The following is a 15,896-nucleotide window of genomic DNA, read 5'->3' on the forward strand; positions in this document are numbered from 1 at the left end:
ATTCACAGATTTACATTTAAACGCGCGTTAAAAGTATCGGTTTCTTCAGCAATTTCCGGAAGTTCTTCTTCTTTCTTTCTTTTTTTCTCTCGCAATTTTTCTTTTTTGTAAAATTATCACTACGTGTACTATGTACAAATGATCGCATCCCTTTTCGCACGATACAATTTTCCACGGAGAAAAAAGTTCACGTTTTTCGCAGAGCGAACCTTACAGGAAAAGCGAGAGACACACGTATCGGACTTTTCGTAATATCGAGTAAACTCTTCTACAGCCTCTAGTTGTGCATGCTTTTTGATTAAAATTTATTTCAACCCTTTGAACACGAGTGTAAATGTACTGCTAAACTGAGTGGTTAGGTTGTTTCGAATGGATCGACTGAAAGGAGAAAAACCAAAAAAAAAAAAAAAAACAAAAACCGAAAACTATACCTTCTGAACGCGTATTTTTAAACGTTTCATGACGCACATCGTGCACCCATTGCTAAACAAAAAAAAATGCCTCGTTTGCGGCATTCATAATTGTCTTCCTTTCGCTTTCTCTCGTGCATATTGCATCGTTGACCTTAAATCTCTCGACTTTGTGTGTGTGTATGCGCGCGCGTGTGTGTGTGGGTGTACGTATGTGTGGCAATGAATAACACACTTGACTAAACATTGTTCGTTCCGTCTTTACTTATAAGTCTGTGACGTGCGCATTATTAACGCATTTTTATTTAGACCAACCGAATTGCAGCTTTCAGCGAACACCATTCATATTTCTCTGCCGTTTCACCAGTTGGAGGATTAAAAGAAGAAGAAAAAAAAAAGTACACCGTGATCGACAACAAATTCACCGAAAACTACACAAGATAATTACACAAGATTAATTGAACAACGATTCCTCGAAGGAACAAAAAAGATCGAAAGATTGAAACATACGCAATTCGATATCCGTTTGATCGATCAAGTAAACGAAGCAACGTTTGCACCGTATAGATAGAAACTTTCACGGTAGAATTACGATGAATCGATTGTACAATAGGAGATGGATCTGTAATCGTTTTCAACGATAACAACAACACACACGCGCCGCGCGTCGACGTCGTTCCATCGTGATGCGCCCCGTTCGATACGCCAGGATTAACACACATAGGGCTGATACGCGCGAATCGCGCGATTCGTTAAATAGATCAAGTTGACTCGCCCCGAACTGGAAGACGTCGAGAAATCTAGAGAGAAAAGAAATGGTTCCCGACTGCGGGGAGAACAAAGAACAAGTGTGTGTGTGTGTATTTCGTATGTTGGCGATGGAGGGACCGCGTTAATACGCAAGGACTCGCCCAGTCCCGAACCTCTGCTACCGCTGGCCCGCGTTCGCTTATTTACAACATAGAGAGGAGAGATCTGCCTGCCTACCGCTTATGATACTAATCATACAAAGGCGATACACCCGGGAAACACATGCATGCATGGCCGCAAGATATATTAACCAGTGGAGCGGAAGGGGTTGAAGGGGACCAGCTAATATAGAGAAGAGAAGACCGAGAACACCGCGAATCTTAAGCTCGTCGTCTCGATCGAGGAGACGATTCAAGTGGTGTTAGGACACGGAAGGATAAAATGGGGGAACTTCTTCTTGCTCGTCGCTACTTTGTCCGGCTATGGATACATAATACGCACGTAAGTAACACACGTACTCTCGTTAATTTACTCTACTTTCCGTCATTTCGACAAAACGACGAAGCAGTAAAAACTTTGGAAATTCTGGAAAAGATCATTTCCATCTTACCCCTATGAACAACCGGTTTATCGAAAGGGGCGGATGGATGGGGGAGGGTCTGGAGTTGGATTTCTTCGCTGCGTTACGTATGTATTCTCGAATCCTCCCCCCTTCTCGTTTAAATAGAGGAGCAAAACGATTGTATTCTTTTTTTTTGTGTTTTTTGTTTTTCGGTTCCGTTAGTCTTTCCTTTGCTGTTTCTTTTGTTTGCTACTGTTGCCTCGTCAGATGATATTTCGTACGGTTTCTTCTTTTCTACCTTGGAAATACGAATTTTTCCAATGCGCCTTTCCTGTGGAGGAACGGTTCTGTTTTGTTCTCGTGTGTCTGCATGTGTGTGTGTGTGTGTGTGTGGTGTGTTTTTTCCAAGAAAAAGAGGGAGTCCAAGCATCGACACTGGAAGCGTTCTTCATTGAATTCAGCTGAAATCGGTCTGGGTATCCCAGTTTCTTCGATCGTGACGACGTCGAGTTAAGAGTGTCTACGCTACGTTGCTCGAGTCCTCACGGTGCTGTGCTCCCTGCTCGTTTAATTTCCGACGAGACCACGTAGTCTCGTGGCCAGGCATTATTTCCTCACAAGCGAGACTAGACCGCGGTGCGTCAGCTTTGGCTTCAACGACAACTTGTTCTGTCCGGCGTTCGTCTGCTGATGACTTCTGCTAGCCGCTGTCTGCTGCTCCCTCGTGTTCTGCTTCTTCTTCAACGACTCCTGCTTGGCACCTCTGTGCATGTGAACGCAGCAGAAGCTGTTTTATTAACGCGACAGGCCGGAAAATAGATATGTTTTTGTCATAGTTTGCCCGGAAGAGTTGTAACGGTTGGCTAAGATACTGGGATTAACCTAAGAGAAGCTGCTGTGAAATGAAATGCCGATGATGAATTAGCAAAATTAGCGAAACGTGACAGGGGGAGATTGATGCAACGGTGTGATTGGTGGTTTTTGCTAGGGAAGCGTTAGTGTTGTTAATCGTATCTTGGTTTGGTGAATTTTTCTAATATTTTGAGAATTTAGCTGGAATCGTTGAAATCTCATTGACACAGTTAAGGATAAGGGGGATTTATAGTTGATACGGTGAGATAAATTGAGTCTCTTCGATCGATCCTGTTACTTTTACAATTGTAAAAGTAACAGAATGAACGTTGCGGATTTTGTCAGACGCAGCAGAGTAAATTGCGATTTGAAACAATCAAAGGTGCTTTAAAGTGTTGAAAGTTGCAGCGGATAAAAGCACGAGAAAGTTTTGTATTCCTTTAGAAGATATTAGACTCTACTGGACTTAGGATGAAGAAAAATTTCTCCATGATTTGTTGTTTAATTAATAGCTAATTAACACTGCACACTTTCATAGCGGTTGAAAGTGAAACGAATCGTCTAACAGAAAAATTCTTAAGCTCCATGTTTCTTCATTCTCTCAATCATCAATTTACGTCCCCCCCCCTCTAATCAGACTTATATATCTCGTGCCTTTAATTCCACCGCTTTGCGCCAGCGAGACGCGTAATTTCACAAATAAAGCGGCACAACAGCTGTAAAAAGAAAAAAAGAAGAAAAAGAAATGTGGTTGCTCAAGTACGTAAAAGCGCCGATCCTTCTTTCTAAGAGTTCTCGTTCTACTTTGCATTCAGCAAAATGGGCCATGCGTCCTTTCACGGCTATGCTTTTCTCTCTAGTAAGTAATCTTAATTGCGTCGAGGAGACTGCGTCGAGGAGACTGCGTCGCTTCGAGCGAGGGCAATGGGAAAAAAATACGTGATAAAAAGGGGGCGGGGAAAGAAAAAAATAGGGAAAGGAGGAGAGAAGAAAAAAAGGAACGGTTCAACCTCATTGTAGGAGGAGAACTTACAGATATCGGGTGAGATCTTCGACGTCGACGAGCATTGAATCTTGTTCCATGTGTAAATCGTCCCTTCTCAAAAGTCCCTCGACTAACGCCTCATTCAGAGCAGCGATTCTCGCGTGCAAGTCATTTGCTACCACTTGAAGCTGCGCGACGTTTAGCTCCGTTAACAGTACTCGGGACAATCTGCGTCTGTCCTCGCCCAGCTGAACGCCAACCTGAGAACGACAATGGAAAATCTCAGTGTCCTGCATCTTTTCGTGTCAAAGTTTCCCATTCTTTCGATTCCGTACATTTCAATTTTATAGATCATCTCAGACACCTCGGAGAATCGTGTATGCTGAACTCTATAGAAAAATTACTTTGCGTTTTCTTCTTCCTAACAACTTTTGTCGCACATTTTCCACTCTTATTTAACGTATGCAGGAAATTTAGAAGAACGATAGAAACTCCGTAAAAGTTAGAAGACGGTGTTGGCTATGGTGGTTGAATACGTTAACTAACAATCAGATCTTTCATTCGTCAGAACGTCAATTTATCCGAATTCGCCTAAGACGGCTGGTCAGTGACGCTAGGGACCTAAAGATCATCGTGAATTCTCGAATCCCGACGCTGAGAAACCTTCTTTTTCCGAAGGATTTAGAAAAATCCTATTCCTCTATAATACGTAGAACTTACTTTTTCGAGGCTAGATCGCACCATCTCTGTGATCGGACTCTGTTTCAGCCTTTGTCTCTCAACTTCCATTTGCATATGCGCCATCTCCTTGGCCTGAGCGAGGGCCATTCGTGCCTCGGTCTGTAATCTGGCCTGTCTGGCGAAGAAGTCAGCCTCGTCGATCGGAGTTGAATTCGAGCCGGTGTCCAGCCTTAAAGGAGGAAGACTGAGCACCTGAGGTCTAATTGGCATCGGTTGTTTCGGCTGTTGCTTCGAGCTGAGCGTGGTTGGCGTGGTTCCTGGAGAAGCATCGTTCTCCGAGCACGGAGACTCCGTGTCCGATGGTGTTTCGTTCATGAAGCAAATCTGAAGATTCATTCCTGCAAAAAGAGGTTTTTATAAACACAACAAGAATACGCTACTTTCTTAACTTTTACTCTTTTTCCTACGCGAATATTTTATGTTTTGTTTCATATTTAATACACAGGGTAATTTGTTGTAATTAGTTTCGATTGTTTGGTGATTGAAAATTAAGCGGAAATGGTAAGGGGGATAAAGTTGTTTGTCACTGTTTCGTATCTTCTGTTTTAATATTCTAATTTAGAGAAAAATTAGCGGAGATGTTGTTGTAATAAAGCAGATACGAAGGACGGTAGATTAAACAAAGTTTGGTTTATCTGTTCTTTAAAACTTTCGTACCACCTGTGGTGTCAACGATAAACTTAGGAAGAGATAAATCTTGCGCTAGCACAGGTTGTTTATTAATATTTCACATCCGAAGAAAATTCATTAATCACTTGAAATCGGTAAAATTAAATTTATAAAAATCACCGAGAAATCATTCAGTCCTTCAGATTTATCTTCTATCTCATATTAGACCAACGAAGAATAACACGAAGTTCACTAATTACCACTGTATCTTACACTTCAACTCTTCACTTCAAATTACTGTTTCCGTCGTTGCACAATAATTTGCAATCGTCGTTTATTCCGAACAGTTCGCAGCATCCAAAAAGAAACACCTTTTACACCTGAGAAAAACCGTGTACCGTTACGAATGAAAAATTTCCACCTATTTCTTTCGTTACTTCCACATTGTTAGCCTCACAGTATCCGCAATTCCGAACATTTCAATCAAACTTCTTTATACCATCTCGCGCGTCAATCGATAACACGTGCAATCACGATCGAGAATTGTTTCCGCGTAAATCTAACGAGATACATATTTTTTCTCATAAGCGAGATACGCGACGTGTCATAGTATTCGAGTGATACGGACCGCTTTGAAGCCGCGACTGAAGGCTCGGCTTTCTTCCGCGTTCAGCGCGCAAGTCTTCGGCGTCTGGACCCATCGCCAACTTCCTTCGTATCTCTTCACGGTCGTTTCGCCGCTGTGAACAGACAGAAAAAAAAATCTGAAGTGTGATTACTCGTTACACACACAGGCACACACGCATGTACACAGACACGGGGGGGAGGAAACCCCCTCGGTGCTTTAATCCCCCCAAGTTCCGCGTCTCTCCTCCTCAAACTCTATCGAAATCGTAGCCGCGTGGGAGTGAAACCATTAATGAGATTGACAACATCTTCCTAACGTTCGTGTCTGTATAATGTGTCACGAATTAGATGGGAGTGGGGTGTGTGGAGTGTTGCCAATGGATTTCGCGTTAATTTAATGGTGCGAAAAATTCCTCGTTATCCTCGTTGTTCAGTTTCCCCACCTCTTGCCTCTTACGAGGGAGAGTACGAGGAAGAGGAAATAGAATGCTTCCTGTTTCAATGAAAATTAAACAGATTTAGGTGGCACCCCTTTGTCGTGGTCTGGTTTTCGAGTGATCAGTTTTCAGTGTGATTAGGAGAGTGGCTTGAGTCATGTGTAAGTATGCAATAGTGATTATGAAGGTGATCTAAGTGAAAAATTGAAGAAAAATTGAATTTATCGTTTATTTTGTGCTGCGTCGATTTTTTTCTTTTTTTTTTAAGGGTTGTATTATAAGAGCAAGTATTTTGTGTTAATATTTTATTATAGAAAAAATATTTTTTAATGTGAATTTTTTTCTATGAAAAGATCAATACAACGCGAAACAAGTGATAAATTCAACGTTTTTTGAATGTTTAGATAGATAATAATTTGAGCAGTGCTTTGGAATTACAAAATTGTACGTCACTGTTATTTCTAGAAATTTTAATAACAATAAATGTAACTCATCCGAATGAAAATTATGAGTATAAGAGACGAAGTGAAATTCAAATTATTACTGCAGGTTGTAATTCTCAAAATTTCATCTATCCGGTCTGGTGGACTTAAAGTATTCATACAGACGGAATGAATCCTCGAATCTAGTTTCACGAACGTCAGCTTCTAATACCTGAACGTGAAATTATTAATAGAGAGCCAGAGAAACGGCAAATCTCTATTACTATATTATCTATTATTGAAGCTAGCAATTATTCGAATCCTCTTATTCCTTGACATATTCGTACAGATTACAGTTCCACCATATTCCCATGCAAAATAGCTTCGTATAAATTCGAATTTTAATTTCTGTTACAACAAATGACCTACTATACCGAATCTCTATTTTTCATACATATCTCGGAAAAAGGAAACTTTTCACTTTGGCAAGGAGTTCGAAATAAAGTTACATACATTTCGTTTGGCATGAAATCGTCTAACTTTTTATCTTGGCAAAAAGAAAAAAAAAGCTCGAAACCAGGTTGTTCCTTTTGGCAACAGTTCGAAACTCATCGTTCAACCGGTTCGAATTGATAAGAAAAATTCGAAGCTGATCTAGACGCGTGAAATTTGACTCTTCTGATAGTTGGAATAGCCTGGCCGGATTTAGAAGGGTTTCTCGAATATTCTGTAGGATTCCGTAGGTCTCGCCGGAAGTCACACCTGAAGAGTTTCATCGAGATCGTTCTGCACCAGTCTATCGAATCGCGTGACAAGATCTTCCCTTTCAGGCTCCTCCGTCTCGTCGGATTTCTGGAGCGATGCAATCGTCGTCCCTTCTGACTTTGGCTGTTCCTTGCTCGTCTCTTTATCGTCCTCCTGATGCCCCAGAAATGAAAACCAGCTTGGTAATCGATACTATCGATTACAGGCCATTGATAAAAGTCACTTTCAGCTGTGCGAATGGCGACAGAGATTCTTTTATACAAAGCGGAACGATAAAGTAATTCCCCGTCTCGTTCAACGGTGTTCAATTTTTCTCTCTCCCTTAACACGTCATAATCTCGTGCTGAACAAACACCGCTATTATCATTTCGGTGCAATCTCAAAGAAGATCTCTCGATTTGGAGAAAAAAGTGGGAGTGTAAGATTAAAATGTCTATTTTCCTTTAAATTTTTATGATTTCACATTTCGTTGCATATTAGTTTTCTTCTTTTCTACGATTTTAGAGATAAATTTGAATTAATAAGTATAAGGAGTTGATTTGAAAGAAGATAGATTCCTGGCACGCAGTTTAGGGATGCTTTGAAATTTGCATATTAATTCTATTTTCTACAATTTTAGAAATAAATTTGAATCAATAAAGAGGAGATAATTTTAGAGAAGAAGCATTCGTGGCACGCAATTTAGGGAATTGAAAGTTTTTCATTTTTTTATGCTTATGTACCATGACCCAGTAAAATGAACGATACATTGTAACATCTTCTCTGTATTTTCAATTCTCGAAAAGTGTAATTAAGTGAAAGAGTCCTAATTAATTTTGTTTCTTTCCAAAGATGCGTGAGTATTAAACGAGATAGATAAATAATATAATCGTTCAACGTGGAAACTTTCGAATAGAAAATCCACGATTGCCTTCTGTACAGTTGCAAACAACACGTCCCTAAATACGATCTGTTAAAGTTCCAATATTCCGTACATTCGACGGTACATGTCTTTGCCAATAAATTCGGATTAACTGAGCTACTCGGCTGGAAAAAGCTCGCTGGACTGCAAGGGTGAAGTTCAGAGTATTAAAAGCGCGTCTATTTCTAGGTATTCTGTGCAATCGACGATATTCCGTTCCACGAAATTCACCAACGATTTATGAAATTTTAAAAATTCGCAAAATTCGAAAATTGGGAAAACTGTGTATAAAATGTAGCGTGAAAAGCGTTAGTCAATAACTGAAAGGGAAAACATTTCGAAACTATTCGATTCAACAACCTTGCTTTCTATTGAATTGCGTAAATCATAAAGAGAAGAAAGAAAAAAAAAACACTTTTTTCTCTCATTGTAATTAACTGGTGCGTGAATGTCAAAATCAGTTTCTTAACATCTGCACACTCTCGACCCACTTTCCCTCCTCCAAATCGAATCGTTTAGGTCGTTAAACCTCCTTCAAGCGATAACAAGTGGAAGAAGCAATTTATTGGACAGGCTCGTTGAAACAATACTCCAATTGTTAATATCTTATCACGAGAAAGACTTCTTTCTGTTTTCTTATTTGCTCGAACTCTTCCTTTTCTTCTGTACGTAAAAATACTGGGTGTTTAATTGGGTGTTAATCAATGCTTCGCGTTCATCAAAAGCGATTTGTTACTTCGCGTTCATCGATATTTAAAGTTGCTTTAGAACTACAGAAGAACGATGGAAGATCAGATTTGATAGTCGACTTGTGTCGGATCTTTATCGTGAACTTGAAGCACTTGTTAATTTACGTTGCAAATAGAGTTATCGTGTAGCATCACATTTCTCATGGAACTTGCGATTAATAAAAATAATTAAAAATGAAAAATTCTTGTGTCATTTTACTCTACCGTTTGGAAAGAGAAATATAAAAATTCCACTTTAATTCCAGTCCTACTTTTTACACCGAATCAAGCTTGAAACTCATTCGTTTCTTTACGCGTTTCGAATAATCAACTGTGAAATCGTGAATACTCTGTTGCCATTCTTTCAGCCCACTAGAGAGGCATAATCTTACGAGATCGGAATCATCATATGTGAACGTGTACAGATCCTTAACGAATCGCGAGTCCTTTTTATAATGCTTCCTCGTCTTGCTGCTGCTTCCCATGTTTCCAGAATTTCCCCTAACTTTTCCACGTTTCACCCTCGTCGATCGGTTATTTTCTTCTCTTTTCTTCGATTGTTTATGTCCATAACAGTTACAACACACACACTTTCTCTTCACTTCATTTGCATACTCTCTTCATCAAACGGAACTTTAAACTCGACGAGATTTCGTCGCGAGGCGAAAAAGCTATTGACCTGGATAGCGAGAAGAAATCGGCGGATTCGAGAGGATCGTTAAAAGAACATCGTCAGATGTTTCTGCGCGCATCATGGGTTCGTTTAACGAGTTTCAAATCGTATAGTTTATGCAACGCGTTAGCTCTCCTCTAAGTCATGCACCAGAAAGAAAGTTAATCAAGTAGAGATCTAAAGATACGCTGTTCCATCAGGATTCTTTCTTCGTTGAAATAAACTTTTGCTCTTCGAAACACAATCGGGTCGGCTTTCTTCTAATTTTGCCGTACACGATAGAATACACAAAAGGCTTTTAAAAACGATCCTTTAACGAGCTATGTACTCGCAACGCAACGAGGTTTCTCTTCGTTCATTTCCTATTCCGTTCGAGGAAACAACTGTTCCACTGTTTTCCTTCGTTCGTATCACGATTTACTCGAGTTCCTCGTTATTCCGTTCAATTTCCTTCCTCTTTTTTCGTAGCGAGCAAACACTCGATCGTTCACCCCGGCGAACAGTTCGTTCGTGTGTCCCCTTGTTAATTAATAAAAGGCACGCAGAATACGCACCGAGACGGACGGAACGAAGCGGAAGCACGATTTAATTACGCGTGCCTCTGAAACGGGATACCACGCGAAACAACTCTCGAGTATGTATAGAAGACCAGTGGATATTCCTCGTGAATCTTGTAAGCAACATTACCTGTCAGACACACGCAACAGATTACTAAATCCGTGAAAATCTTGGATGAAAAGCGAAGCACTACCAATGAAGTACTGTCCACTGAAGATGATCACGAGAACGTTGTTATTCAAGCATAGTCGTATCACGCCGTATCAATATCTCCTTTGACCCTGATAAAGCAAACCGCAACGCTGACGAAACATTCGCAAATAATGGATGCGGTTTTGTAAACCGGAAGAGGATCGAATTGCCGGACGTCTCTGAACGAAGATCGTTTCTATCGATCGAATTTGCTCGTTTTCCAATGAATTTCACGCTAATTCTACCAATCGACTCTTCGACGAATTTAGCTCGATCGATTTTCTCATGATTCACATGGGACGATCTTTGATATGAAGATCGATCGATTTTTTCCACGATTCACATAGACGGATCTTTGGTATCGAGGTTCTTCTCGTTTCCTCTACACACCGAAACGCAACGAAAATACAGAGACAGAGGAGTTTTTGCCACGGGACTATCCCGAGACGAGAACAACACGAGACTGGCATAAAGCGAGTCAAGTGAGCGGCGAACCGATCTTCCGGTAAGGTTTACTCGAAGGAGGTGGTGGAGCCGGTGCTATTTGCCGTCTACGGAGGTTGGTTTAGCTCGACTTTTCACAGTGTTCGGTGAAAGTGGTTGGCTGGTTTGACGTTGGATAAACTGGCGTCCGCGTTTATTCGCGTCAAGAATAGGGAAACTTTTTCGTTACGAGGCAATTATCAGGCTTTAAAAGTCCTGTCGCCGTTTCGACTTTCTATGGAGAATGGATTGCGTTAAATATGTTTCGAGGGCGCGACTTTTATCGTGCGTTTCAACGAGCGAGGAGGAGGAAGAGATGTGATTTGGTAGGTTGAATACCGTGGAAAAATGAATTTAGAGAATTGATAGGTTCGATATCAATACCTGAAGTAGTCTGGCACGTGATGTATAGCTCAGGATGTCGATTAATTAGCTTATCAGTTATTTATTAATTATTGGTCATTTAGAAACACCAAGGTTTCTGCTAAATTTGATTTATGCTGAATTTGTAACGTTTGTACACTCTCGTGTCGTACATTTAAAGACAAAGGAAAGCTCGGGATTTCTTCCGTGTAATAAATTCACGTGTTACCATTCTACGTCCTGAGACAATGAAGTTACTATAATTCGCGTTGAATTGGTTACATACTTTGAACAATTACTCTTGTAATTAACCGTTTGCGTGTATTTGTGTATTTAAACGTCTCTCCGCGAAGCTCAAGTTTATTTGAACAATTGAAGGTACAGTAACAAGCGAGAACTGAGTTGAGAAGAACTCTTTATAGAACCCGTCGTTTCACTTTTTATCTGTTCGGTAAAGTTGGTACAAGTTTGCTTATCTTACTCAGTTCTGCAATTGCCTCTGCTTCTCTAGAATCGTTTGCAAAATACCTGGTCGGGACGCGTCTTTAAATTGCCACGGTTGAAGATGGCGTATCTCACGTAGGTCATACGCAAAGTGTTACACTTGGTTGCTCATGCGAGTCTTTTGACCCACGGCTGCTTCTTCAGCCTTTTAAGGTTCAGTGATACGTTATCTCAAGATGCTACAGAGTTAACTGAACTCTTTCGAAACTGGTTCATGAATAAGCGAGTATCGCTGTGTCCGTTTAGATTGCAATAATTCGATATCGAGTACATGCTCGTTGCATACAAAGTTACGTTTCGTATGTGGCTATGGAAACATTTTCCCCCGTGTCAATCCATAAATTTCAATAATTTTCCAACAGATAGAAACACTTACGTAAATCTTAACACGAGGTTAAACGTAATTTTATTTGCCGTTTACAACTTTACGATTCCCCATTGTATTACGACTTTCCAACAAAATTACTCGTGCCGTTCTACTTTCTACTTCGTCGTGTGAAACAACGAATATTTCTCGAAAAGCTTTGTACAAACTGTTCGTCTCGTTAAGCAACGTTTCAATTGAATCGGTGAGATCGGAAATCGCATAAGTTGACTAATATTTCAAAAATAAGCAAAGAAAGATTATTTTTTTCCAGAAATTCACGATAATAATATTTTTTCCAAATTTTTGTCAAACAATTTTCTATTTTAATTTTGATAAATTACGTTGCTTCTCCGGTAAATCGTATGAATTACCCAAAATAAGTAAATTCATAAATTCTCAAACTGAAAATCGTAATAAATCAAATAAATTCACATAGTACCAGATGATTATTCCAATTTCTCACAGGTCCATACGTGATTTGTGCTGTTCTTGCATTAATTTCACGTATTTGAACAAAAATAACGCGATTCAGTGCATAACTCGATTAAAAAAGAAAAATTCACTTATGTAGGTTTCTGATCTCGCCGATTCGATTAAACGAAACTACTGGAAACCGAGCGTGACCAATTTACTCTTATCCATTTCGAAGTTCTTTATCCCTGTTTCGTTGTTATCTCACGTCAGAAAAACCCTTTCCAAATCTGACGTGCCGAAATGTGCTACGCTCTATCAGACGGCTGCATTGATCGTCTCCGCAGCGACATCCGTTTCCTGTTCCCCTATTTCCATACAATGGACACTGCGTCGACGAATATAGATCGTCTGTGCATTTAATGAGACTCTCGCTATCGGAACCCCGAAACGAGGTCGTAAACCTCGTCGACCTTATTTTCCGCGTCAATAATCCAGAAAATACTCGCGCGAAACATCTCGTCGAAAATTACACGCAGATCTCTTCTCCTTCTCTCTCTCTCTCTTTCTCTCGTGCTCGGTACTCGTGGCGCGAAAATGAAAAATTCCCTTTCGCGGATTCGAGCGTGGTTCGCTGCTTCTCCCGCCTCTAAAGTGGATTAAACGGGATTTCCGATTTGATATTTAAAGTTGACGTAATTGCAATCAACGCGCGGAACCTCGTTGTTCTCGGCGGAAAAAAAAAAAGAGGGAAAAAAGCGAACCTCTATTTTCCTTCCACTTCTCAGGTTTAATTGGGTTAATTAAAGTTCGAAGAAAGTTCGTACCTTTTTCATAGCTGTTTAAGAGACGTACGATTTAAAGCGAACGTATGTATGTGAAATTTAGATAAATTGATGGTATAATGGGAGATTTTAGTTTTTCGCTGATTTTTCACTTTTTGGTTTTTAAGTGAAAATGCACATATTTTTGTTACTCTGCTGAGCAATGATTTTCGTAAAGGCAAAAAAGGCGCATTCAAACATTTTAAGCGACACTAAGTTTTCAAAAATTTTAAGTGAAGCTCAGGTTCCAAAAATTCTAAGTTAAACTAAATTTTCAAGTGTACTTTCCGCTTACAGCCTCCAAAAGCAAAATCTGCCACTGCTACCAAGATCAGAGCTACCTTTACGATAAAAAGGAAATCGAATTCATTCGTGGATCTCCCTATAATTCATTTTATATTATCAATAAACCTACGTTAGTCTCAGCTTTTGGAAATAAGTGGATCGTACAATAAGTGTAATAAGAATATATCTATAGTTTCATTAAAAAAAACTGCAATGCGTATTAAAACGTACCAGCAAATTGCGATTAATCGTGTTGATACCGTAAAAGACTAATCGCTAAAATCTTTCGTTTCTTCTCGCGATATTAAAACATTTTTAAACAGTTCCAATCTATTTTCGTTCCTTTTCACAATATCGAACCTCGGAAATTTTTTCATCTCAAGCCTCGTACACCATTTATGAAACGATATTTCTCGTATATTCGTGAACGCCCACCGCATCCTTTACCGCTTTATTTAGAGCGATCGAGTCAGAGTTTATCAGGCATGCAACATTTATGATTACGAGTATATCTCGACCTTCGACGAAAGCGATTCAATCTGGTCGCGTGAGCGTTCATTCAGTTTTATCGTATGCTTTTATCCGTGAGAACATCGGTCAGCTGGACGCGAAATTACTACTTTTTCCCCTCTTCCACTAGATTTGCTAATTATCTTCCCCCCTTTCCAGTGCTGCAATTACGTTTTCCCGCCTTCTGCTCGTGCACACACGTTTCATTTTTCACTCTGCGTAACCACAGTGTTTGTCAGCGCTATGTTGAATAATTTCTGTAATATACATCTCGGTTTAATTTCAGACGGTTGCTTTGTTCTTTTATTCATTTGCTTCGCGTTCGAATCGCCATAGCGAATGTAAAGATGAAATTCTTCGAGAAATATTATTCGTTAATATTTCATAAATTACAATATAATTGTTAGTTACGATTATTTTCTTAAAGTGTTTAGTCTTGCAATATTTTTCAACGTGTTACAATAATTTGAAGAAAAAATTGCATCGATAGTTACTGCATCTCTGGCAAACACCGCGTATATATGTACTCAACGCACCCACGAGGCGTACTCTTTGTTCCATGCAAACATTGGTATGTAAATAAAAACACCGTAATTAACATTTACACCTTGAAGTGAAAGGGTTCAGTATGCAAAGAGATGAATTTCCATGCAAACGTTTCGTTCTTCTCGACGATTGTCTTTGTGCGACTTGTTACACAGGCAGAGATACTTCGTTTCTCTTCGATAGAGATTGTAGGAAGAGGAACATTTGTTACACACGATATCATGCGATTTTACGTGAAAATTCTTCACTTACCCGTCGTTCCTCTTCGCGTGCAGCTCTCAAGTGTGATTCGATCGCGTCCAGATCGATCTTTGGCATCGCTGTTTCGATATTGTACACGTCAAAGCCTCCTTCCATGATAAAACACAAAGCGTAAAGCAATATTACAATCACATTGTCATAGGAACACGAAATTAATCGACAAAATTGACGCAAGCTAATTTGTACAAAAGGAAATTTCTATTTGAAGAATTTTCTTCGTCACTTGTCACAATTCTTTCACTTTCGTTTTCTACGATTACGGTTGACGTTCTTTTCCTCGATTTATCGGAGAAACATTGCACAGTGATAGTTTTTCACGCGTACGCACCGTGAAGAGACGCGACAAGTGCACGCGAGAGAATACTTGAGAAGAAGAAGCGTAAATGAGCAGCCATCGTGAAAGGAACATGTCACGTATAATAGATATGTCGAGGTGCTTTTATTTTCCTAGCGATTACGCTAATCGCGCAGACTTCCGGTGCGATACACGTGAAAAACGAGCAGAAAATTTAACTGTGATTGCGTTGTTTCTTCTTCTTTTTCTTCTTACAGTTGCATCGAAATTGAGGTAAGTTCGCATGTATCTTTATTGTCTTCTCTGCATCGTGAAATTTCACTTTTGTTGGGCAATCGCGAATTAAACGCAATCACGTTACTGTAGCGCAAAGTGTACCGAACAGCGCAAGCGGAAGCTTTCGCTTTTTCTTTGCAGACTTTGCAAGCGTAAAAGCATATTCGACTTTTAGCTTGTGCAACTAATTTCTGGATTTTTTTTACTTCTGTTTTATGACAATTTGATGGACTGACTTGTTTTTAATCTGGTGTTACAGTGGTTTCTATTTAATTCCTTTTTTATAATATACGTATGAAATCGACGTTAATGAGTTTACCAGTGAAACGTTGGTAACTAGTTCGATGTGATCTCTATTAAACAAACAATTGCTTCTTAATATCAGACACAACTCCCATTTAATATTGTCCAAGTGAGAACTGGGAAAATTTTGGTCCCTTGAAAATTTCGTTTCTTTTTAAACTTGCAAATTTTTAGGGAACGTCGGTAGAAGTATCACGCAATTTCTTTTACTACAATTCTTCAGTTCTTCTATTTTTCTGTATACCTTGAATAACTA

At 39.6% G+C, this 15,896-nt stretch overlaps 1 protein-coding gene across 4 annotated transcripts in view; it reads right to left on the reverse strand.

Annotated features, from left to right (window-relative positions):
* Window positions 1-1,075: 1,075 nt before the first annotated feature.
* LOC108570339 (schwannomin-interacting protein 1 homolog) overlaps window positions 1,076-15,896 on the reverse strand; it is a 39,839-nt gene continuing 25,018 nt past the window's right edge. For 3 of the 4 annotated variants that reach the window (XM_017932182.1, XM_017932184.1, XM_017932181.1), the window contains 5 exons: window positions 14,758-14,855; window positions 5,538-5,649; window positions 4,280-4,638; window positions 3,608-3,819; window positions 1,076-2,485 (listed from right to left, as the gene is read on the reverse strand). In XM_017932182.1, the coding sequence (XP_017787671.1) occupies window positions 2,329-2,485; window positions 3,608-3,819; window positions 4,280-4,638; window positions 5,538-5,649; window positions 14,758-14,855 (938 nt within the window). In that variant the 3' untranslated portion in view covers window positions 1,076-2,328. Of the gene's footprint in view, window positions 2,486-2,535; window positions 2,618-3,607; window positions 3,820-4,279; window positions 4,639-5,537; window positions 5,650-14,757; window positions 14,856-15,896 lie in introns of those variants that run through there. The other variant, XM_017932183.1, reaches the window with a different exon arrangement.

The sequence above is a fragment of the Habropoda laboriosa genome, unplaced genomic scaffold (assembly GCF_001263275.1).
Source record: "Habropoda laboriosa isolate 0110345459 unplaced genomic scaffold, ASM126327v1 scaffold68, whole genome shotgun sequence".
Taxonomy (NCBI): Eukaryota; Metazoa; Arthropoda; class Insecta; order Hymenoptera; family Apidae; genus Habropoda; species Habropoda laboriosa.